Genomic DNA, 24,179 nt, shown 5'->3' with positions numbered 1-24,179 from the left:
CGGCAACCTGACTGCGCGCGACGTCGAAGATGAGATGGAAAAGGACGCTCGTTTCCAAATGACGAATGTCGCCTCGTTCAGCCAGCCGAGAAGTGAAACTTTCTCGCTCCAGCAATTCCATTATCGCCGCCCAATCAACTGTTAAAAAACAAAAAAAGAAGAAACAGGCGTGGGGCTTTAATCTGGACACACGGCGAAGAGGTCTGCAAGAAACCCGGCGACGTGATTGGCCGACGCCGCACTTAACCATGGCGACGGCCAATCACAGCCGCCGAATTTCTCGCCGACTTTTCCGCCAAGTGTCCAGATTAGGGCCCCAGCCCTTGCCCGCGGTTGGACGTGGTGTCACCGGCATCCGGAGAAAGCGACTCTATCTGGAACTCAAAAATGTCATATCAGTGATATCACTGACGGAGAACCAAGATGCACGAGAAAGAAAGCGAGAGAAAGGACAGCAGTCAGAACCAAAGTGACGTTCGCGCCACGATTGTCGAATCAATTTGCAGCCGTCACTGCAGTTCCAACGTACACCAAGGGCTGTTCTGACTACCGACCGTTCTTGAGTCAGCACGCCGCGCATCCGCCAAAAAGCAGGCAAAGAACCGTCACGAAGACACGGATAGAAGGGCAGAGAGAGGGTATACGTACGCGCCCCATCCCTTCAGCCCCCGCACGCAACGTCAGCTTCTAAATACGCGCCCGCTGTGTGCTTTTGCTTTTCTTGACCATCGGGGGAACGTGTCCATAAGTACACGCGAAGACATTCCGACGGCGGCCAACAACAAGTGAGGAGGAAAGATAGGCATACATGCAAGACACTCTTCCCTCGCTTTTGAGCGGCTATCAATTGCAGAAAGGGGGAAGGACCGGCTGTTGCGCAAGTATACACACACGCGAGACCAGTCCATTAAGTACTTTCTTATTCTTGCTTCAAAGAGACTGCTTTCTCACAGCTATTTTCGGTTGCGATGTGCTAGCATTTCCAGTTCTAATACCATGCACGAGTCCAGTAAACGAGGAAAGACAATAGAAAAAACAAATGTAATGAAAAATATCAGCGTTGACACCGGTACGGCTGCTTGGCTCTCTACGAAACTGGTCCCGTTAACGCGCCAGAGGCGTGACACTAGTCCGAAAAGACCATCGCGGGGCTTTCACGCCACGCGTGCTTCGTCAATCACTAGAGCAAAACAAGGACAGTTTTCCACGACGTGGAGTTTAGAAAATGTCGACAATCAGGTCAGCGATTGCTTTCGCTGTCCTTCTACGAAATTATTGGCAGGCCTTCGCGACCCGAAAGTCGGAGTGCCTCTGCAAACTTCTGCGGAGCCTTACGCCGCAATACCACATCGTTGTAAAAGAAAGCTTACTCACACGGCTTCGAACAATTGTGGGAAGATCGAACAATTTATTAATGGTACGTATTTCTGGAGCAGCAAAATCTTTCCACGGTGTTTTTGATCCCCGATCCCCTGTTTCAAAGGTTTCCCGCTAGGCCGCGCCAGATTAAGTGGCACATTTGTGGTGAAACTGATGAAATTAAACATACCGGCTAGGCGGCGCGAGCCGCAGCCCGGTTAAAAGTCTTTAGCCGTGCATCTGCCCATCCATGCACAGCCTCCTCTATGCTGACAAAGCCTGGCAGATCCCCACGAGAAGCGGCCGCCGAAAGTGGAAAGGTAGAAAGGCAGACAACGGATGAGAGGAGTTACGTGACGGGCGCCCCGCTGCGGCGAGACACCGAAACACACTTCTCCCGAGCGATGGAATCTTCGCTCGTGCTCTTCGCGCTACCGCTTCTTTTCTCGTCCGGTTTGAAAACCACGTTTCGGGTTCTCGCCGCTGCAAAAGCTGTGCGCTGACGATCAGGTTCCCCGAGAAATGCTCTATGCTACCAGATCTTCGCGCTCCAAATCTGCGACCGGGCACTCTATGGCTCCGTCATTAAACTGCCAGGCTTTGTGAGTATAAAGGAGGCAATCATCCATGTTAGTAGGTGCGAACGCTCACGTCTTTCTCGCCGGACGGCGACAACGACATGAGTGCGTTCCATGTTAATAGGCGCGAATGCTTCACGCCTTTCCCGCCGGACGGCGTCGCCTCATTTGGGTTTGTGAAAGGTTCCCACAAATGAGAACAGGAAGTGGTAAACGCACGATATCAGCGCCGAATCTCAGTTCTAAGGATAAAATCTGTAGAATATAACAACACGTAAAGATTGCTGAATAATAATAAAGAAAGTCGGTGTCATCGAGGAGAGACCACTAACGAAAGTAGAAACAAAACTAAGACAAAAATTATGGAACCCTAAAACGACATCCGCGAAATATATTTTTTTTTTTTTGCCCAGTCTTTGCGAAAGAAAAATACGCCAAGCGGAGTATGTTTATTTACATCCATGCGTGTCCAATGTACACCGACGCCTGGACAATGTTAGTTGACTAGGGGGGACCGTCAAAGCTACCTTGGAATATCACTCACAAATGCTCGAACTCAGAACTTGGGACAAGGCAAGGCGGTGCATGAAAAACTGACCTAGCCTCAAAGGTGTCCGTATTGTAGAGGCGCTTCCAGTCAGCCCAGTACCCCTAACGAACACCGAACTCAACTTGCCACTCAAACATACCTTGTCGATCCAAACTCGCACCTGCTCCACGGAAGAAAGCAACAGCAAAACCAACTTTTCGTTAGTCGCAGTCCACCTCAATTATGAAAGAAAAGCGGCAGGAACCGTACCAACGCGCAAGCACACTAAAGACCTTACGCTCGCATACGTCGCCGCACAGGCAAATAGACACCGGGCGACAGCGCACCCAATTATGACAACATTACGCCTCAGAGATTTACAAAACTATGAATAGATCGGAGAACGACACAGGCTGCCCTCCACACACCCTGCTCGCAATCCCCCGTAGGCAAACCCAGAGGAAAAAGCAAACAAAGCAAGACGAAGTCGAGGTTGGTGTTGCTCGCGCTTTACTTTCCCGCGCGTTCATTCGGCCAGGCCGAATCACGTCGGCGCACGCGAGTCAGCGCTTCCATTGTCTCGGCGGACGGCCAGCGACGGAGCGGGCACGAATGCGCGCCCGTATGCAGAGAGGAAAGCGCGATCCAAACCAACGCTTCTTTTTGCGCCAGTAGGTCGTGCGGCTGCGGATGTGACGCATTTTCGTGACGTCGCGCCGCTTCTTCGCTCCTTCCGGGCGCGCACGAAGAAGTTGGTTGATTTCAACTTCTTTCTCAAGCCGCACAAAAAAGCGCGGTGACGTAGCAGGCCGCGCCTGTGTCCCGGCCAATCGGTGGAGGGCAAGCTAGTTCCGGCTCCGCGTTTCTCCCTCGCCGTCTGGCTGCCCTCTCCTCCCCCCCCCCCCCCCCCCCCCTTTTATTCTCTTCCAACATGACAACGCGATCTCTCTCCCTCTCTCTTTCTCTCGCCGGCCAGTCTGTCGCTGTTGCACTTTGCTTGTGCGCTCGTGCCTGCGTGCGCGCGTGCGCCCCCGCCCGTAGCTGGCCCGTCCAAACCAAAGCGCACGCTTCTGACTCAGAAAGCGCGCCCGGAAACAGCAAAAACGACGCGGAATGCGTCACATCCGCAGCCGCACGACCTACAGGCGCAAAAAGAAGCGTTGGTTTGGATCGCGCTGAAGGGCTGCATATGCCCGAGCGCGGGACGCCGCGCGCGCCAGAAAGCAGCGGAGCCTTGTCCCACTCGACTGACAACAAAGGCGCTCCCGCCTTGAAAAAAGTGAACGCGCCACGTGGGATCCGAGCGAGCAGGTATGGCTGAAACGAGAGCCTCAACGCGCGAGGCGTTTCTTACAACTGGTCCTGGAAAAGAAGCGGCCATCTCGCTTCGTCGCCGGGGGCGGCTTGTGGGAAAAAGCAAGGTCCCGCAGATACCGCTGCTTCCGTGGGCCCGCGAACACAAGACCCCTCACTCGCCCACGAAGCCCTCTCCGTCTTCCCCCCCATCGAAGGCCATCAAACTCAAAAGGGTCATTTTCGCGAACGAGCTGCTGCCTCACAACGCTGACACTCGGCTTCATTGCGCGCACGAATAGGCTTCGCTATTGCGTCGTGGAGGCCGCGTTCACAAGGGCTCGAAAACGACAAATGCGAAACAAGCAAAAAAAAAAAAAAAAAATGCATTTATTTTTATATGAAAAATGAGAATTCGCGGCTAGCGCCAACAAATCCTCACGGTCCCCCGCAAACCCCAACTGCTGCAAAAAAGGAACTCTGAAAAAACAATGTCTAGCGGAGCGCCATCCCGTGCCCAAGACAGGCAACAGTGGGCAGTCACTCGACGGCGCTATCAGCGGCCATTTGGACAGACCGGCAACTCGTTACATCGCTCCTAGCAGTTTTCACCTGGATTCTCAGAGCCGGCTGCAAAGCAACACGCAGGCGGAGTTGGCCACAGTGTCCACCAAAATCAAGAACGTCACCTCGTCGTCATCAGACGTTCGGCAAGTCGGGCGGAAGGATAAAGACGAGACTCGCGCGGTCGGCATATCCATCAAACCGGCAAACTGAAGTCTGCGCAGAATAGTCCGAATCGAATAAGGCCCCCTCGTCACAAAGGAAGTGCCTACGGATGCGTACAACAGGCTACGCATAGTAGACATCTCGCGCACGTGCTTCGGCAAGCCGGCGGGTACACCTAAAGGTATACATACACCTGGTTAGAAACGAGTCTTTGATGCGGGACAAAACCGCGAAAAAGAAAGGCAAACGACCCCGAGAACGAAGGCGTGTCGACACAAAAGAGCGGCACGCTGGCAGGGGTTTCTGTTCGTGTAGGAACCGCGCTAACAATGCGACGCCGATAAGTCACCGGGAGCCTTCAATGACAGCGCTCAGATGAGTATCTTTAGGGCCCCGCCGAACAGGCCCGTCTCCACCAATTTCGGCGCTGAACCGCGGGGCGCAGCGAGAGAACGAAGCACAGGCCTGTGATCATGCTCTCTGTCGATTCCCCGTCGCTTTCTCCCGTCTCGCGGTTGCCTCCGGCGTTGACGTTTCAGCCCAGACCCGTCAACCGCTCATCTTTCGGCTAACGACAAGCCCAAGCCCCCACCCCCCCTTCCCCCTTGAGCCGCTCTGTAATAACGCCGTAAGGTGCCTCGCCGAGCCAAGAGTTATCGTCACTGCGACGCCGTCTCGAGAAGGACGACGGAGATTTCTGCGGCCACCAACCGGCCGTCTCTCTGGTGCAGAGCTTCCGGTGTGTGCGAAGCCCATAAAAGTTGGCGGCCAAATACTACGCGTTAATTATGCCTTCCACCCGGTTCCACCGCAGCGGGGGCCCCGCGAATCATAATCCATCCGAATTTCAGAGGAAGGGCCAGTGGGAAAACATCATTGGGTGTGGGCGGCCATGACGCGTCGCCACAGCTGCCGTGGCGTCGTAGCACCAGCCGTCATTTGGGCATTCGCACAGAATACTCGAAGCTCGCTCGATGTCCCCCAGAGTGAGCAGACGTCGTTGGCAGCAGGATGAGAACAGTAGGGAGGTCCTTCAATTGTCCCGCCTCCAGCGCGAGTTTCCTACCTTCGATCACGCTTCCACCAAAGCACGGTGGAAGGCAGCAAGCGAGCGGCAGGACGCCGCACGTTCGAAAAAGACCCTGCCGCGTTCTCACCTTGTCAGTGACAGAGCCGAGATGGTTCGGTGGCGCCCTCTTATGATTTCCACCCGTGACGTCACGACCAGGGTTTGTCTCGCCGTGGTGACATGAGTGGCGATCTTGGCTACTTATCCTTAGTCGCGAAGTTTGATGGTGTGTGTAAAAAACACGGTGTAGTCTAGGAGCCATCGCGTTCTTAAACCAACACTGCCGAAGTTGACGGTCTGCCAATGCTCTTATTGCCGTCGTTGTTTGAATGTGCCAGGATTCGAGAAACAGTCTCTTTCGGGGATTTGTCTCAACGTCAATGATGCATGTTTTGTCAGTCTCTTTCGGGGATTTGTCTCAACGTCAATGATGCATGTTTTGTCAGTCTCTTTCGGGGATTTGTCTCAACGTCAATGATGCATGTGTTGTCAAAGTCAATACGACGGTCCTTGACGTCGCAGTGCTCAGCGACGTGCGCAAACTTGCGCACGTCATTTTTGTGCCGACGGATTATTTCTGTAAAGTTCTTTGTTTCGCCATTTTTGTGTGGCCGCGCAAACCCACCGTAGAAGAAAAAGAAAAGGACACTGCTCCTCAACGGCCATAGCCATAGTCGCCCCTGAAGAAGAGGCCGAATTGGCTTCGAAACGTAGGGTCCCTATAAAAGGGCTTGGTTGGTGTTTGCACTTTTTAATAATTACTCCCAACCAGACAGATCTCTGTAAAATGTTTACGTTCAAGTTTTTAACTCTAATCGAATTGTAATAAAAAAAAGTACATTTTACAATTGAACGGTCACTTAAATGTGTATTGCACAAGCCATGTTAACGCACGATGCAGTCGGTGCGATTTTGCTTGTGAAATCGCAGCGGCGACGTCGAAAACCGCAACTTCCCAAATTTTTTTTTTTTTTTTTTTTTTTTTTTTTTACGCGCGACGTCGCAATTACGAAATCGCAAGTAAAATCGCATTATCCGAATCGACCTTATATCGCGTTTACACTTGCGGAGTCGCGGGCTGATCCGCGCAGGCGGAAAGTGGATTTTGGAGCCTGGTGGCGCAATCGACTCGTCGATGGCGGAAAACCTGGATGAGTCCGGGACCCATATCCAGATTTTCCGCCAGCCACGAGTCGATTTCGCCACCCGGCTCCAAAATCCACTTTCCGCCCGCGCGGATTCGCCCGCGAATCCTCAAGTGTAAACGCGCTATGTTGACTCGTACAGTCAGATTTGATCCAGATGAACAAATGAGAAGCGTTACGTGAACACGCGTGCACATATGTTACAAATTCCCTGTTCAAACTGGATTTATACTCAGTTTCAACAGGAAACTTGATTCATACAAAACAAATTCTGTCTAACCAAAAGCCCAAACCGGCCAAAATGATCACCGAGACTCTCCATCGAGTCAAAATGTCCATCCAGGTCCAAACATCCAGCGACACAAAACGTCCAATATTGAACATTTTGTCACGCAATCCAATTTGACGCGGGCGCTTATCGCATCGAACTTCGGGCCGACCAAGTCCCCCGAAAGCGGTGCGTTGCCGCAGCGGGCGCTGGCGCGGAGGCAGGGCGGAGCGCGCCCAGGAGGCCTTCGCGGGCCTTGACCCGGTCAGACGCCGCATGAAACAACCGTTTCATTGAATCGCTCGTGGCGAAATGGCGGCACGGGTGCAACGCTTCCGAAAGCCGCCACAGCTCCGTTGTCTGCCCCGACCGCGTTCCTGCGCCACGTTCCAATGCGTTGGTTCGAGCTCATGGGAGCACCAAGGTCGGCCAAGGCGCAGCTTGCGCTGCCGTCGCCTAACCCTAATTCGAGACGCCGTGTGCACAGTGCCCCGCGGGACAATCGACCAAATGGCGCGAGTACACTATTTCCGCCGGCCGTCGTTGCTTGTCGTCCCATTAGCCGCACTGGCCGGGAGAGAAAAAGAAAAATGGAGGGGGACCGAATTGTGCCTGGTGTTGCAAAGCGCTTTCACTCTGCGACGGGACGAAGACACGTCCACGAGGCAGGAACCGACGCTTTTATTCGGACGCTCGTCAAGGTGTTCCTTTATACCACGCACGGACGCAGCCTTGTGAAACGTGAGACGGCCAGCCGAGAGACCGGTATTTCATCAACGCTGTTGATAAAATACCGGTCTTGCGAATCAAGCCTTATTCCAAACCTCCAGGAAGAAAACACTTGTAAAATACTAACTGTGACACCGCAAAGTACAAACAGTTTTGTACGCGGTATCATAAGGAGGCTATGGCGCCTGGAGCGCGCCTTCGACTATTGCGTTTAGCCTCTTATGCTGCCCATGCACCAAAAGTGGTCCCCAAGTGGCAACAAATGACGTCACAGAAGCCGGAGTGTCATGCTGTTGCATATCGCTATCCTGGCGGTTGGTCGTAGAAATGTTGGCGAAAAGCACGAGCGAACGCGAGTGTCGCTGTCGTCGCGGTGTCCCAACTTGTGGCTGCCGAAGCTTCCGTGGACTGCCACACTGGAGAGCGACCTGCAGCACAACAGGCGTTTGCCACATATACCACAGCTGTTGGTACGCCACCAGGATCGTGACTGGCAGCAGCATGACACTTCTATGACGCCATCAGGCGGAAATCGAGGGACCACTCTTTTTTGGACGCGGTAAACACAACAGTCGGAGATGCGTTCCAGGCACCATAGCTCTACCACGCTTCCGATAAGCTATAGCTACTTCGTTGAAGGGCAACTCCGCTTAATTCCCAAGATTTCGGAACAATGAGTGATTTCACATTAAAAAAAGCAATAATAAAAAAACACCACGTCATTTGCTTTGCGAAGAATGGGATATATATCGATAACACTAATTTTAAACACAATCAGAAATCGAAACCGAAACTTCGGCTCCGTCCGCCTCGGGCCGCTAAGAACATGGCTATCATGTGGTACGAGATGTCACGCGATCCTCTGTCACGTGATACCATGCGCAAGTGTCGTCTGCACCGCACTCTTCACCACGTTTTGGTGTCTGCGACTTTCGACGACGTCTGCACAACTGCGGCATAAGTCTGCGCACGTAGTGTCCGTAGTGTGGACGAAACTCCGAGACACAATAATCACAAACGGTGAGACGACGGCAGCGCTTGTGACGCGGGAGACGGCGGTAATGGCGGGACGACTCCCAAGACACGCGTTGCGCACGCGCGTTAAGCGAAGCACGTGCACACCGCTAAGCGCCGAGAGGAAACGTTGCTGACGTCACCCGTGACGACTGCCCGAAGAAGTAAAAGCAAGCGAAAAGGGGCCATGGTGATGACGTTTCGCTCAATGTTGGCTACGCCCACGCCGTAGCCTTGACTGCGCTGTTGGTTGCGCCTCAATTTGGCAGCTCGAATTAGCCGATTTCGGCAACTTGGCGAGTTGCAAAGTTTGCCGAACCGTCTAATAAACATTGAGACGGAACCAGGTCGTAATATTTGACGTGTGGTCTTCCTAGGTGATACTGCGGAGGACTCCATTGTTGTTGTTGTTGTTGTTGTTGTTGTTTTTTTTTAAAAAAACAATAATGAAGCGGAGTTGCCATTTAAGCGACTTACTGAAATAAACATGAAGGGCCGCCACACCATACGATTGGGATATGCGGCCACTCATTAATAACAAATGCACCAAAAGCTGCGACGTGAACTTTCACAACGTGAACCTTAAAATACGCGCGTTTCGCTCAAACGCTGTGTAGCTTTGGTTGTTCCGTGTCTCGCAAAGGATTTTCAGCTCGACGGTGTCGATCGCGGAGCCAACCGGAGGGAAACACTTGCACGTCAGCGACACTGGCCGCCCGGCGAGCAAATGCAGTCTCAAACAAGCGCCATTTCCCAATAGCCCCACAACCGCCTCACGACAGTGGACATGCAGAATGACCCCCGAAGGCTTGTAAGGGCACCCAGGGGAAGAAACAAGCGCGCGGGCTCGTAACAAGTGTCCGTCCGTCCTTCGAGCAGGGCGTTCCCCTCTATCCCTCTGGCCTCGGGGACAATCAAAACGTGACCTTCGACAAGAAGAAAAAAAGAGAGAGAGAGAAAACAAAACAACACCAACTTTTAAGAGCCGCACTGGGACGAGTCAGACATACCGGGACAGTCACAAACAGCCCACCCAACAACGCCAGTCGATAGTGTGCGTACGTTTTTCGTCATTCAATTTACAGCCCGCCACAAAAGGCAGGGCCGTTAGGGCCTGGCACAAAGGCAACGGTACCCGAGAAGAGGAGTTGAAGATACGCACTGGTGGGTCCCTCCCGGCCGCTGCATACTCCGCGCAAGTCCGGCGCACCGCGCCGCCGATTATCCCACGCAATCGCTTCCGCGTCCAGCGGGCACCGGAGCACCAACGCGAAGATTAGACCCACGAGAAGTTGGCCTTCGCAGAAGGAAACAATGAAGACGCCCAAATTTCACAGTTCCCGATCCGCTCGCGCTGCGTCCATAGCTCCGCAATCCTAGACATGCGGCCCTTGCCGCCACGTAGCGGGCAACTCTGGCTAATTAGGGCCATAACGAGCGGTCTTGGCGACGCCGCGACGCCTCAACGTACCCGTCGCAATTGTTCACCTACAGAGGCAGGCGCGAGGCGTTTTATTTCATTCTAGTGTCCCCGAAGCAGACATTGTGTACATGCCTAGGCCAGACTGTCTTCTACCTAATAAACTGGAGGTAAACTGCCTCATTACCCTTTTAGACTTGAGAACGATGCGCAGCGAGCGTGACGTGTCGTGTTTTGTTTCCTGGGGTTAACGTCTCGCGAAGGACTGGAATGCTTCAAACAAATAACACGGAAGGGATTAAAATGGAGATATGGGCTAGTTAAAGGGAAGCTACGGAGCTTCTTGAAAAAAATGAGTTAGAAGTGAATTCTTGTGTATTTTTACCTCGTGAACCCGAATACCAAAACCATTTGCCGCGCAAGTATTTTTAAACGCGAGAAAAACGCGAAAGATGGTCGCTGTACGTGACGTCATCGACGGATCTTTTGGCTTGCCAAGCCAAGGCTACGGAGGCGGGGCTTCAGCCCTATTTTCAAATTGCTCTTATGGCTCTCCGGCGCGTCGCATTGAAATATAATTGTGATATCTGCTGTTCTAAAGGCCAAATGAACGCAATTCAAGCGTTTTTTCTCAAATGTAGAAGTGCCCCATCTTCCCTTTAATTGGTACATGATTATTTGAAGAATGTGCGCCGTAAAGCAGGTACAAAAGGAGAGGGACACCACACAAAGCGCTTCGTGTTGTCTCTCTCCCCCTTTGTCCCTGTTTTACGGAAGAGATTCACTCTGTATTAATCTTGTGGGAACACAAACTTCTAAATCTGCGGAAAAACTCGTTTTTTTAATTTTTTTATTATTTACTGTGACCGATCTACACCTCGGATGCAGTAATGAAGGCCAGCGACTGCGTTCTGTGGCTCTTTTCCCAACATTTTTCTCGCCAGTCTCAACTAGTAGTCATACTTTCTTGGTGATCACAAAACTATGTTTTCTCGCTCTGAACTGCACAAGGAAAGAATACCCTAAACGTTCGAAGAACTCTCGCCCTTCGCATGAAGACAAGAGAGTAGGACACAATAGCTAAAAAAATAAATAAACTGCAACTTACTTTTGGAGCAACTCCAGGGAGGTTTTTAAAAAGTTATTTCTTGCATCTGACGCGTACAGTAACCCCCCAAAAAGTACAACGTACGACGGAATATTTTCGCTGTAAATGAAGACACCGAAACCTCATTCGCATCTCCACGAGATCTTCATCTCACCAATAATAAGTCTGCATTCACCTAAATATTTGGGGGGGGGGGGGGGGGGGGGGGGGGGCGGCGGCGGCGGCAATATTGGAGGGAATGCTAAGCTAGCCGATCTTTGGCGTCCTCATCAACCCGTGGCGTCCTCCGGGCCGGCACGCACGAGAACACAGCCCTGCGTGCCGAGGGGAAAACGTCACACGGCGTGTTGCTGCGAGGTCAGTCCCACGCGCGGCAGCTAGCCGACGCGCACTGCTGCCTGCCGACCCTACCTATCCGAGGAGAGTCGCGTGAACTCCGTTAGCGACACCGAGCATCAAAGAATGCCAAACTAGGCAAGGGTCCGCCCCACAGCTTCGCGCCCACGGCACCCGCCGAAACACAACCGCGCAGCTCGGCACCCGGCAGTAGTTTCGTCCTTGCACGAGCCGTGCATTGTCGGCTTGCGAGTACCCCCCAACCTCCTCCGCGGCAATGACTACGAGGAAAAACGCCCATTTAAATTCAGCCCTATTAATTTTTTTCCCCTCATTATAGTTCGTCTGCGAGTACCACGTTAACGAGGACGACACGACAGAAAGACAAAGGATGATGATGATAATGCTGCCTGAGCGTTTTAGGACGCAAAAGATACAACGGTTACGACTGGTGACAAAAAAAAAAAAAGAAGTTAAGTGTCATGGAGACAAGCTCACGTATGTTTAAAAGAAACGAGAGGTTCTTCGTCACAAAGCACGATATGGCCAATTCGAAAAAGACAGAAAACAACTTCGTGGATGCGAGTTTTGGCGTAAGAGTTCGCTGGCTGCGAAGCTTGTCGTCGGCTGCCAAATCACAAACGGCTATATGCTCGAAAAAGCGCAGTCCTTCCGAGCGATTTGACGACCTCGTTTACGGTACGGACAAGCGGGCAGCAAACGATTATCCGAAGGGGCGGCCAGTTTATCTGCAACCTTGTTCCCTTACGTAACGCCGAATCCATCTCGGAGGCTCAGCAGAGCCGACTTGTTCTGAGCGCCTGTTAGCGATCTGTTCCCTTCTCGCCACAGACCGTTTCGCAGTCAATTTACGGGAATTCCACCAGCAGTCTTGAACGCGCCTTTCCGCACATCGCTTACAACCACCGCACAGAGTCGAGCGTACACGGCGATGTTTCAACCTAGCCACAACGGAAACCGCCCACGGCCCCACAAGTATATAGGATGCCTGAATCGCGTCTTCGACTGGTGTGTTTATCCCCTCGCCGGTGCATCGAAAATGATACCGAAGTGGCAACAGACTGCGCCACAGGTGCCGATGTGTCACGCTGTCGGACGTCGCGATCCTGGCGGCTGGTCGTACAAATGCTGGCGAAAAAGGCGAGCGGACGAAAGGATCGCTGTCGTCGTGGCGTCCCAACTCGTGTCTGCTTTGGTTTCCATCGACTGCCTGGCCGCAGAATGACCTGCGGCAGAGTGACCCGCGGCAGAGTGGCCTACGCAGAGCAGGCGTCTGCCACGCACATGTCTGCTATTGTGCCACCGCCAGGATCGCGACAGACAACAGTATGACACATGTATGACGTCATTAGGCAGAAATCGAGGGACCACTTTTGAGGATGCGGTAAACACACCATCCGGAGACGCACCATCGCTAGCCTGGACCCGAAACTCCGCGCCACGTGTGCAGGAGAGACAGCCCGCAGGGCGTCGACACCCAGGGTCAGACGAATTAGGCAACTTCCGCCATTGTATTCAAATCTACGGCAGCGGACCGAGTGAGGTGGACCTCATTACGACACGCTCCTTCAACGAAGCCGAATTTCCCAGGCTTCCGCGGAGGGCACGATGGGTGAGCTCTCAAAACACCTCAGTTCAACCGTGCTGCCGAGCGTCCAGTCAACCACGCCGATGAACACTGAACAATATATTACTGCTGGCACCGCGCATGACGCTTTTATCAGGGACACCAGAGACCGTCTGAGAACTTTTCCTCTCCTCAACAGACGAACGTTCGTTAGATTTCAGGATAGATCAAGAAACAGGTCAACAAAGTTATTTAACTTTTTTTTTTTTTTTTTGCCGCTTAACGATGTTTTTTACGCTCATCCTCCGAAATGTGGATAAGCTGCTGAAACATACACATCGCTCCCTTTTCTGTGTTTGTAGGGGTCGAGCTACAGCGGCTTATCCAGTACACTGGATGACGTTTCACGCTTAGATTTATTTCTCTATACGCTTCACGGAATTTCGTTTTTCGATGCCGCTGTTGCGCTGGGGGCATGCCACCACGCCCCGGAGAGACGACCACAATGTTTCCTTAGGTGAGGGCAGGAAGTGCGACTTTGGGCAGATCGCAAGTGGCACCAACGCCCAAAATTTCAACTCGCGTGGCTTCCCGTTCAGTCCTTACATATATATGTATATATATATTTTTTTTTTTTTTTTTTTTCATTCGCGCCTTCCTATTACATTTTGGTCTTCGAGGAAATCCTGTCGTCTCCTAGACCTGTTTGCGCGCCTCGCCCACACCGTGTCACCATCGCGTGACATCATGTAAATTGGAGTGCGTACGTGTGCATGTCGGGTGGGCTTTTCCGCATTTATTTCCCCCCCGACAAGTTATGCGCATCCCCCCGACACGTCATGCACACGTCATGCACATCAGCTTATCCCCGAGCGGTCGCGAAATCACTAGCCGCAAAGACACTAGCAATATAATTAGTATTTTACTCCGCCGCAGCTGCTTAACGTGCGAAGCGCATTAATCGAAGACTATACCATAAAAAACCATTCACCCTTCCGTGACAACACGATTCTCATTCCCTCTCCTCTTCGCTTCGTCCCCTCGAGCAGGTGAACCGAAGCGAGGAGGAGAGAAGCGAGGCCGCTTCCCATCATTCTCAACTGTTTGAAAAAAAATCATGACGTCACATTCCTCGCTTGATCGCGCTCTTCTTTAAAAAAAAAAAAAAAAAACACGGCTATCCGTTTGAGACATCGATGTGTGAGTGATGTTTTGGAGTTCGTAGCGTCTCCTTCAACGCTTCTCCAGCCTTATTTTGCGAAATCCAAATTTCGGTTCAGCATCCCTGTAAGAGATGTCGAACACGGCATCCCGCACACTCAAGTCCACTGTCCGCCGTAAACCGAGGCGACGAGCTGCCGTGTCGGTTACCAACAGAGTCCGACTCGACCTTTACCCCATTTTGACTCGCTTTGGTGGCAGCTCAAAATGAGGTCGTCGTCGAAAACGCCGCCGTTACCGACACCTTTCGGTTCAAATGAAAGATTTTTTTTTTTCTGGCGTTTTTGTTTTAGTTATTAAAAGTAGACATATTTTCGGAATACTCCGGGTTAACTCCTCCCGGCATGCTATTTATTGTAACTAAATTAAAAACAGATATTGACAATGCGGCAAATGAATGTTACGCCAGAAACAGTCGAACTATGTAACCCGTCGGGAACAAGCTGTACTGCCCCCAGATTACAATATGGATGGATGGATGCCAACGGCTGTACCCTCTATAACGGGCGGTAGCATGCATGCGCTAACCTGGAAGCTAAACACGCTTATAGTATATATATATATATATACACGTCACGTCTTTAATGTTGCCAGTAAAGCCTTTCAGCCACTCAGATGAGTTTTAAAAATACAACTTCTCGAGAGAAAAAAAGATTGTGACTTTCAATTTAGGTTACTAGATCACAAGTGTCTATTAATGTGCTGAACAAATTTTGAGGCAAACGAGTTACTACTGAGATTCCGCCGCAACTACCTGCCCTTTACAAGGCTGGCCGGCGCCCAAAAAGAGCCTCGCCGCCGGTGGCGCATGGTGGCTGGCCGGCCGAGCGATTTTTCACTACCACTGGAAAACCAGCTGCTACAATGCCCCCGTAGCCTCCACAGAGGAACCGCGGCCTTCCTCGGCATACGCAGACCGGCCAAGCTCTCGTGCAGCCCCTCGCGGAGACCGGACGAGCTTGAACAACTCTACTCCGTGCCCCCCCCCCCCCCCCCCCCCCCCCACACACACATACACACACCCAACTGAGTGCGGTGGAAGCTACGCGCTCGCCGGACCAATTAAATGCCTCCCTTTCATCACCCGACTCCGCTCTCAGGGCATGACTAGATGGGTGGGAGTGCGTTATGACGTGGCGAAAAAGAGACATACGATTGGCTCAACGAGCGCGTAGCTTCCACCGCACTGTCAGCTTAGGGGTGAACCTCGACCTGTTCGCGGAATCGCCCCATGAATGGGAGCCTGCGCGCGTGTGATTTGGCACCAGATGCGTTGTGAACTAAAACGAGTAAAACTGGAGTTTTTGGTACTTTTTTTTTCGTGTTATTGTGGCCTGCGAAGACCCCCACGACGAACAAGCCGGCCCGCCAAAAACGAGAACCCGAGTCATTGTCCGTAAACGGCCGAGTTTTCACTTCAGTTCGCAGCGGACTGCACGATCGACGTTTCCATTCTCTGTTCCATTCCAAAGTCACTTCTGTGAGCCAAAATGCGGCTAAATTACCACTGTCTGCGTCCAACCTTCATCTATGCAAAAATAAATTGGCTTCCACCCGAGGTGGAAGCAAATTTATGCTTACGTAAATCTCCTCCACCTAGGTGACTTCCCCTAAATCTCCTTATATCAAATCGTTGTCGACTGATCCTACCCTTGCGGTGGCTAAAATCACGACTGCAAATGTTCACATTCGTCTGTTCTACGGACTGCCAGCTCCTGGTTGTTAGCTCAGTCGGTAGAGAGCTGCGGTAGCCATGTCGAGGTCTCGGGATCAAATCCCGGACCAGGCGTACTTTTTCAGCGGCCACCAGTCGTCTAGAGAACGCGAGCTTCGCTCCATTTCAGGTGGAAGCCAATTTGTCCTTACGTAAATCTTCTCCACCTTGAGGACTTCTCCTAAATCTCATGAAACCTTCATCCAAAGACAGAAGAAATCTATGGGAAAGACTGCAAGAGTGGCCCTATACGTAGTCACTCGGCAAATTCATGCATACGCGTATACCGCCCGAAAACACGGAGAAATCATAGTATGGTTGCTAGAATCATTGCCATGATGGCACACTGCGGAACGCAGTTAGAGCCAACACGATATAGCCGCTTTTTTGCAATTTTCTCAAAGACGGGCGCCAATCTCTGCCGCTTCAGTTAGTGCTCCGAATCGAGACTTTCCGCCCCGCAGGTAGTTCTATGGCCGCCGTTCAATTCCAAGAAGACAAAACAAGTAAACAATCACTTGTTCGTGCTAAGCTCGCGCTGCAGAATCCGGGGATCCTGGATTCAATCCCAACACCTGCCCGTTTCGATCTGGATGGGCATCGTACCGGCCAGCGGTTGTGCATCACTAGTGCGTGGTGCTCGTTAAAGACCCCAGGCTAGCGGTTGTACTGCACTGGCTAAATGTCTCATCTACAGCTGAGAGACAAGTCGCTCGTTGAGGCAGACCAAGCACAGGCGGTATAAAAATACGGACATCGCTTTTCTCTTCTTTTTTTTCCCCCGCAGTTATATCTTTATTTTGTAATGAATTCATCTCAACTCCCGTCACCGAGAAAATATTATTGATCGAGCGTCACGCTTCTTCACTACAGCATGACTGCCGAGAGAAACCCAGCGGGAGCAATTACACTCGCAGTGTAACGCAAATGGCAAAGAAATCGGCGTGAGGAAAAGAAACTCCGGTGACGTTTGAACCAAACCGTATTCGTCAGGTACGAGGAGGGAGAGGTAAAAGGGGAAGGAAACGCAGTCGCAATCACTCACAAGTGAGTCACAGCTACAACCTGCGGATCGACGACGTCGTCCGCACATTGGTTCTGAGCATGGATGAGCGAGACCCCGCTCTCTCCTTTGTTATCAAAAGCAGACTGAGTGAACGATCTTACACAGGCCGTTCCAAGAAAGTACCTCTAGCTGCGGCCAGCTTGGTGATGGCGGATGGACCATGGTGCTCAAATTATACTAGTAAATGCGTGGCCTCGAGTTGTGGTGAAACGAGGAAGGCAGCAGAGAACGGTCCAGAATTGCTTCCGGTAGAGTGCCTCTCCATTGTTATTGCAGAAATTGCAAGTACGCGTACTCTGAAGTTGTCATCAACAATGGTCAGTTCCACGGAGGCTGGGAAAAAAAAAATGCAGAACCGCCCCTGAACACACAAGCAACGAAAACAAGGACGCGTGTCAAGTTTCGAAGTTCGGAAGAGCGTTAAGGTTTCTCCAGGATAGGTGCATGTTGCCAGTTACACACAGTCACAAACCAATCGTTTCCGTGCGCCTGCCGAAAGCACCATCTACGAGCACTGGGTAGAACTTTATTACGAAAGTTCGCGTACAACGAAAGACTTTCACACCTATTTTTTTTACTAAACTTGTTCACAACCGGCCTAAGGAGTTCTGCGTTCTGAGTTGTCAACCTCGGGTCGACGGACAAAGTGAAACAATTTAAGTACAGCCCGAGAGGCAGACGAGTGTGCGCCTCGATTTCAACAGCTTTAGCAGCAATAAGCGACGTTCCGCCTACACGTCACGCTTTGCATGAGAAACGTAGCGGGGATGGATGGGCGGACGAACCGGCGTATGGCGTGCGTGTCACTCGTTTCTCCGCAAATAAATGTGCATGATTATGCGACTGGCTCGAACATTGCGTCACGGTTACACCTACGCCGCATTGCGCGGAGACACGGCACTTTCCTCCAGTCTGCCTGCAAAGAAGTCGAGCTAAGACACAAGCAAAAATAATATTCTTATTTAATTCTTCCGCCACAGAAGGAACAGCTAGAAAGCGCGGGGCAAACGACCATTTTATGCCGTTGCGGTGGGTCGCTCAGCCGGCGCTTCATCAGCGCGTGTTTCCACTTTTGCAGGGCCCGAGGCAGCGCGCCGTTCGTCTGGCCCTGACAGACTGAAACATCGCATTCCACGAACGGCCCCGAGAAGCAGTTGTTCGAGGCGGAAGCGTCCACTCCGGCTGTCCTTTTACCGCGTACGTTTCCCTTTTGGTTCTTCGTCCTTTCGCCCACAGTCGCGGACATACACAACCACGCATACTCTCGAGGTTCTATATGTACTCGGGCGTCTCCTATTCTGAGCGACCAAGAGAAGCGTGGGAGAGGGGGGGGGGGGGGGGGGGGGCACCTCTGGCGGCCTCCCCCCCCCCCCCCCCCCTTCCCCCGCTTTCCACTGATCTAAACCAACGCCTACCGGAATTTTTGTAGAGCGGCGAAAACGCACACACGTAACCAGACTAAAGATGCAACCGTTCGTAACATTCTTGTAGGTGAATGCCTGGAGAAGATGCGTCTAGCGACTCCAAATGTTAAAAAAAGAACAAAAAAAAATATATTTGATCTGTTTTTGTTGTTGTTCCGATAGCGCCGTCTAGTGTCCCGGCGGCAGCCACGAGAAACTTTTTTACTTCGCACAAGTCGCGCAAGTTACCTGAATCCGCAGGTATTTATTTTGCCAAATCAGAAGAAGCGATCCACGAAACGCTAAATCGAGATAACCACAGAAACGTCCTTGGAAAGCCCATCAAAGAACTCGGGTGTTCGCCGGTGGCCTCTGCCTGCTCGAACTGAGCGTATCTTATGGCCGCCGATTGTCGGCGAAAGAATCGTCCGCAACAGCGTTCTTCCCTGGCACCTGAATGCTTCGGGCCACACCGAGAGAGAGCCGCCATGCGCCCGTTAACCCCCGTAGCCACGGTAATCCCGAGACGATCGCAACTAGCCTCTTTGAATGGCCAAAACAGATCCTCGCTGCGCTCGCCCGTTACCCGCGACACGCCCAGCCCTTTGGGCAAACGATACGGCACATTACGGTACAACCCTAGGATGGCTCACAATGGCGAGCGAGCCCCAGAGCCGAGCGCGCTGAGGACGCGGAAGGAGAGACAAGCCGACAAAAGGTTCCTTCGCCGCCGGCCCTGGCATTACGGTGGCCGACGAGGCGGCCGGCGTCCTGACATGACAGCTCCGGCGGCGAGGTTCCGCCATAATTGTAGGCCCTTCCAGCGGGAAAGACACCCACCTAGAGATGACCTCTACAGCGAGGGGGCCGCCCGACAGGCGACAGCGCCGCTCTTTCGGTTCACGCGCTCGCGGAGTTCGCCTCTGGAGTGTCGGGACGTTTGGTGTAACGAAGGATTTTGTTTGAAATCAGCAAGATCTGTTTTAGAAAAGTCTATCTTTCTACAGTTGAGTCGGCATTGTTTTCTTTTTTTTTTTTATTTATTTATTTGCCTATGTTTGTGTCCACATTTTTGGGCGTTTGCTCGCAGACTCGCGGCAGGGGTGAGAGCATGAACGGGGAGCCTTGTTCTCTCACACGCGGGCGGCTTCGAGCAGCCGCGGGGCTCGGTGGAGAAGAGTCGGAACCCGGTCGTTGACAAACGGGTTGGGTTTCAGTTTGGGGCGCCGGAACACTCGCGTCTTGGGCTTCTGTCCGCACTTGTGGCTTTTAAGCGGGTGTGCTTGTGCCCAGTGTATTTCGCCGCTTAGTGTAGAAACTTCGCTTTTAATCGACGCAATAACTTAACTGGGTGGCGCCAGCCAGGCGGCGACGAAAGCATGTAGTGACTCTACAAGGAATTTGGGTTTGACCGTTAAGGTGTCTGAGGGGTGTCACGTTGACAGCTCGCTGATCATTGGGTAAGAGTGTACCACGTGACGATGGGCGAATTTGAAGTGATTGGTCCGTCTCTGGAGGGAAAGGAGGCCCCTACAAGTCTAGAAAAGGGGTGCCGCGAGGATTCTCGGGGGAATTCGGATTTTGAGATCAGAGAAATTCGGCTCTTGAGACTGGGGACTAAAGTATGAGTTTTAATTTTGGAAGTTTTCTGTATTACCGTTGACTTGTCGTTTTGTTTTGAAATAAACGTGGCCACACTGGCCACTGTAAACCAACCAACGTCGCAATGTGTCCAGCGAGATCAAACAACTTTTAGTGTGTTTTTCTTTTCTTATTCGACTTCCCGGGGGACTTCCATCGGGCGAACACCATCATCGGTCGTCACCATCCTGACCGGCCCCCTCTCCCTCGGAAAGTTGACTGGGCAGTAAGGAATTTCCGATCAGTGGATGTGTCCAAAAGTCTAGCATGCTGCGGCAGGCACCTTGGGGAGAAAGTTGATCCCGGGCGTTCGTTGCACCGAGATGGAATTGATAAAGACCGTGACAGAATAAGTTCTGTACACGGCACCAGTCGTTAGTGTTTTTCTTTCTGGTGAAACGACTAGCGTCAAGCTCCTGGAAAATCCCAACAGACAAGTTGTCCCGGCAAACGAGGCGCGACCACAAAGGCGGGGAAAGGAAAGCTCATTTCGGGAGCAGCGGGGGCTGTGGGTTGGACATGAGCAGCGTGGATTCAAAGCCGCCTCCGAGTGGAGACAAGCACGACAGGCAGAACATAAGCGATGGCGCACGCGACGTGGTGAAACAGCGATAGGCAGGACGAGCCTTCTGGCAGCTGGGAGAGGAGATCCTTCGGGCGAGGAACGTTCGGCTTCACTTGAGGCAGCGATACATGGGCCCTCGTAATTCAATTCGTGCCTCCGCCTAAGAAGACTCAATCAATCAAAGAGAAGGCGGGGAGTGGGGGCAACGGAAGGGGAGGCAACCGATGCCCAAAGCATTCTTACGAGGCATTCGTCACATTCACAACGCGGGTACCCGATGTCAATTCGGAGAGATGCATCGCCAACATAATCGAACCAAACTCGGCGACATCCCGACCGACTAACGTCTTGAGAGAGCTGGAGGGCGTGCAGTGTATAAAACAAAAAACATAGCTACCAATGCTGGCGCATTAGAGCTGGAAATGGCAGTCCTGCGGGTCGGAGTACTCGCGGATGGGGTTTCCCCACAGCTCCGTACTCGGGTAACCAGGCCGCCCTTGGGCTGCAGCGGGACGTGCTGACTTCATTAGTGGCTCTCCACTCGGCATGGGACGGCATCTCGAAGAACGTACCGGATCTATTCCGGCCAGACGGGCCACTACCACCGCGGGGCATCGTTAGAGCTGGTCTGTCGATGACGACAGCGACATGGAATTCCTGGAACTCAAGAAAACCACTCCGCGTACGCTTCCCTCCACCGCCCACAAAACACGAGTTCCCGAGAGAGCAACGCGCGCGGGCGGCCAACTAGCTCTATCCTGCGCTGCCGCGCGTTAGCGCTTTTGTCCCGACAACCGACACTTATCGCGTCTTTTCACCGGAAAAAGGAAGCCGGTGAACTTGAAAATCTCTCACAAAGGAAGCGTCTCTCGCGGCCCCAGATGAAACGGTCAGCCGGTACCTCACCGAATCTCGGGCGCCGGGAAAGTTCAACGGACAGACGGTCGGATCTCGGGCACCGCGCGACCGTTGCCGAGTGCGCTCCCGGGTTTTTATAGCGTGCTCCTGCGGCGGTCGTGTCCGGCGCAGAGACGTGAACACACCTGACCTCGGGAGCTCAGAGACACGGGTCCGGCAGCGATGCCCCTCCACCTGGTCCGCCATTGTGCGCGCACGTCTTCGTGCAAGCTGCGACCTTGGAGAGCGCAGTTGATCGACCGCCTGCCTGTTCGCGAGAGGGCACGCTAACTGGCCGACATGAAACGCGAAGGACTTGTGTCCGGCCAGGAATGCCTCCGAGTCGCATTGACGCACGTCGAAGAGAAGGACCGGTTGACACGAGTGCCAGTCGGAACGACAATTCGGCCGAATTACCCGCGCTGGATCGCTGAAGCAGGAACCGATACGTCTCGAGAGAGCGCCGAAAAACAACCTGGGCCGCCAGCGCCGACGCCTTTTACACCCTATCAGCGCGCAGTTCGGGTCAAGGTAAGCTAAACCGAGCGCCACATGGGCGCGCCGCCGTCGACTTCTCGACGGGGGAGAGGCGTCATGTTGCTCCCGACGCCGGGCTGAATTTCGGTGACGCCAACTTCTCGCGAGCGCCAGAGACCACGGAGAGAGACGATAGAAAACGCGATGCGATTCCTCCCACTGTCATCTGCTCTTTTTTTTTTTTTTTTTTCTACTCCTGTGTTTCACGTTGCGTCAAGCACCGTAATTTCCGAGCCGTACCGCGCGCACCAATAATAATGACTCTGGGATGCCTGGCACGGCAACAATCGGCAACTCTGAGCGTCTACAGCCCCGCCTTCTTTCATTTTGGTAGCGCCGCAGTAGCTGAATGCAGGTAGACGACATAGCCATACATTAACTACCCGCGTGTTCATGCCTCGGCCATGTCTTCTCGGCAGCTCACGTCGGCCGTCCTCTTGGTCTTCCCCTTTGCAGGAGTCATGCTTCCGAGGCCCCGACGGAGTCAACCGGACCGAACGTGGGGCTTGGTGGCCCTGTCCCTCGTGCTTCTAGTGCCAGTGGCCCGTGGCCAGTGCCCCTGGTCTCGCGAGCTGGTGGACCTACACGCTGACTGCATCTGTGCCTACAGCAGCGCCCAGAGACTTTCGATCCAGTGCAGCCCCGTCAACTTTCCGCGACTTATGAACGCTTTGCACGCGTCCGTCCAGAATGTGCCTATCGACCTGCTCCACGTCAACAACAGCACCGTAGACTCACTGCCAGATGGACTATTTTCCAAGCTGGACATCCAGTCATTGCACCTGGCCCGCTGTCAGCTCAAACAAGTGTCCGATAAGGCATTGCAGGGGCTCGAGAAAAGTCTGGCGAGTCTCAGCCTACCGGACAATCAGCTCACCGAGGTGCCCGTCCAAGCGCTGCGGCGCCTCAGCTCGCTTCGACAGCTGGACCTGTCCAGTAACGCCATTAAGACCGTGCCAGACAATGCCTTCAGCAGCCTGCCACTCAACACGCTCAAGTTGGCCGACAACGAGCTGACTATCTTGGACGAAGCTTTCGCGGGACTCGAGCCCAGCCTCAAGAATCTCAACCTCAAGGGCACGGGCCAGGAGCGCGTGCCCCGGGCGGTGTCTAAGCTGACGTCGCTCGCCTTCCTGGACCTCGCTCAGAACAAGATCGCCACCGTGGCACCCGAGGACCTGGGCAGCATGCACACGCTGACGGCGCTCAACCTGGAACGGAACCGTATCCTCAAGATCGACAGGGAAGCGTTCAGCGGCATCAACGACACACTCAGCTCGTTGTCGCTGCTCAACAACCTGCTCGTGGAGTTCCCGACCCAGGCGCTCTCCACGCTCACCGAGCTCAGGGTAGGCTCCTCTCTTTCATTCTAGCTCCGTTTGCAGAGTTCCTCAATTCAGCAGCTGTATACATTTACTATGCACCGAGTGATCGTGAACGTGTTTAGCTCATGTCTAGTGATACTCTCGGTTCCGTTCCCTTATCGGCTAACACAGGCGAGCAATGAAACGCAAGACTATGGACGACAAGAAAAGACAAAGTTATATGCTTTCGGGTTCATTTCTAAATTGCAAATAACTGCTAGTGCTGATTCGCAAGAATAACCGGAGTGCTAAGAGCTTCCTCCCTCGTTCGTCCTCAGTTTTTGGTTCCCATGAGAAAAATGTTGATCGGTCAGCCGTTCCAACTTTATCAGCGAAATTTCCTTAAACGGATATCTGGTTTAGTCAGGCAAAAATAGGTGTCCAAGTATATATACGTTTCACATGATTTAAGTACGTTGCTGCGCGTTCCACACCGCAATGTAGGAGCCCAGCGTGCAATGTCCACAGACCAGCGAGAGCGTATTCGTCGCTCAGAGGCGCGTTAATGTGACGGCCAAGTCTATCTGGCCGGGACTATTTTCAGCGTCCGTGCGCATGCTGTGTGCTCGGTATGGGTACTGCACGCTGAGCCGTAGATTTGTAAAC

The 24,179-nt window shown here is 52.8% G+C and overlaps 2 protein-coding genes across 2 annotated transcripts in view; one reads left to right on the top strand and one right to left on the bottom strand.

Annotated features, from left to right (window-relative positions):
* Positions 1-24,179, bottom strand: part of LOC8034357 (rab3 GTPase-activating protein catalytic subunit) — a 284,365-nt gene that overhangs the window by 201,182 nt on the left and 59,004 nt on the right. The window lies entirely within an intron of this gene.
* The window catches only part of LOC8034355 (leucine-rich repeat and fibronectin type-III domain-containing protein 3), a 64,887-nt gene that overhangs the window by 31,863 nt on the left and 8,845 nt on the right, over positions 1-24,179 (top strand). Inside the window, exons 2-3 of the mRNA XM_029968476.3 lie at positions 18,245-18,363; positions 22,666-23,558. Coding sequence (XP_029824336.1) covers positions 22,671-23,558 — 888 coding nt within the window. The 5' untranslated portion in view covers positions 18,245-18,363; positions 22,666-22,670. The remainder of the gene's footprint in view (positions 1-18,244; positions 18,364-22,665; positions 23,559-24,179) is intronic.

The sequence above is a fragment of the Ixodes scapularis genome, unplaced genomic scaffold, assembly GCF_016920785.2.
Source record: "Ixodes scapularis isolate PalLabHiFi unplaced genomic scaffold, ASM1692078v2 PGA_scaffold9__187_contigs__length_104089568, whole genome shotgun sequence".
NCBI classification, from domain to species: Eukaryota; Metazoa; Arthropoda; class Arachnida; order Ixodida; family Ixodidae; genus Ixodes; species Ixodes scapularis.
The sequence above is the reverse complement of the archived record's forward strand: the minus strand, read 5'-3'. Positions and strand labels throughout refer to the sequence as shown.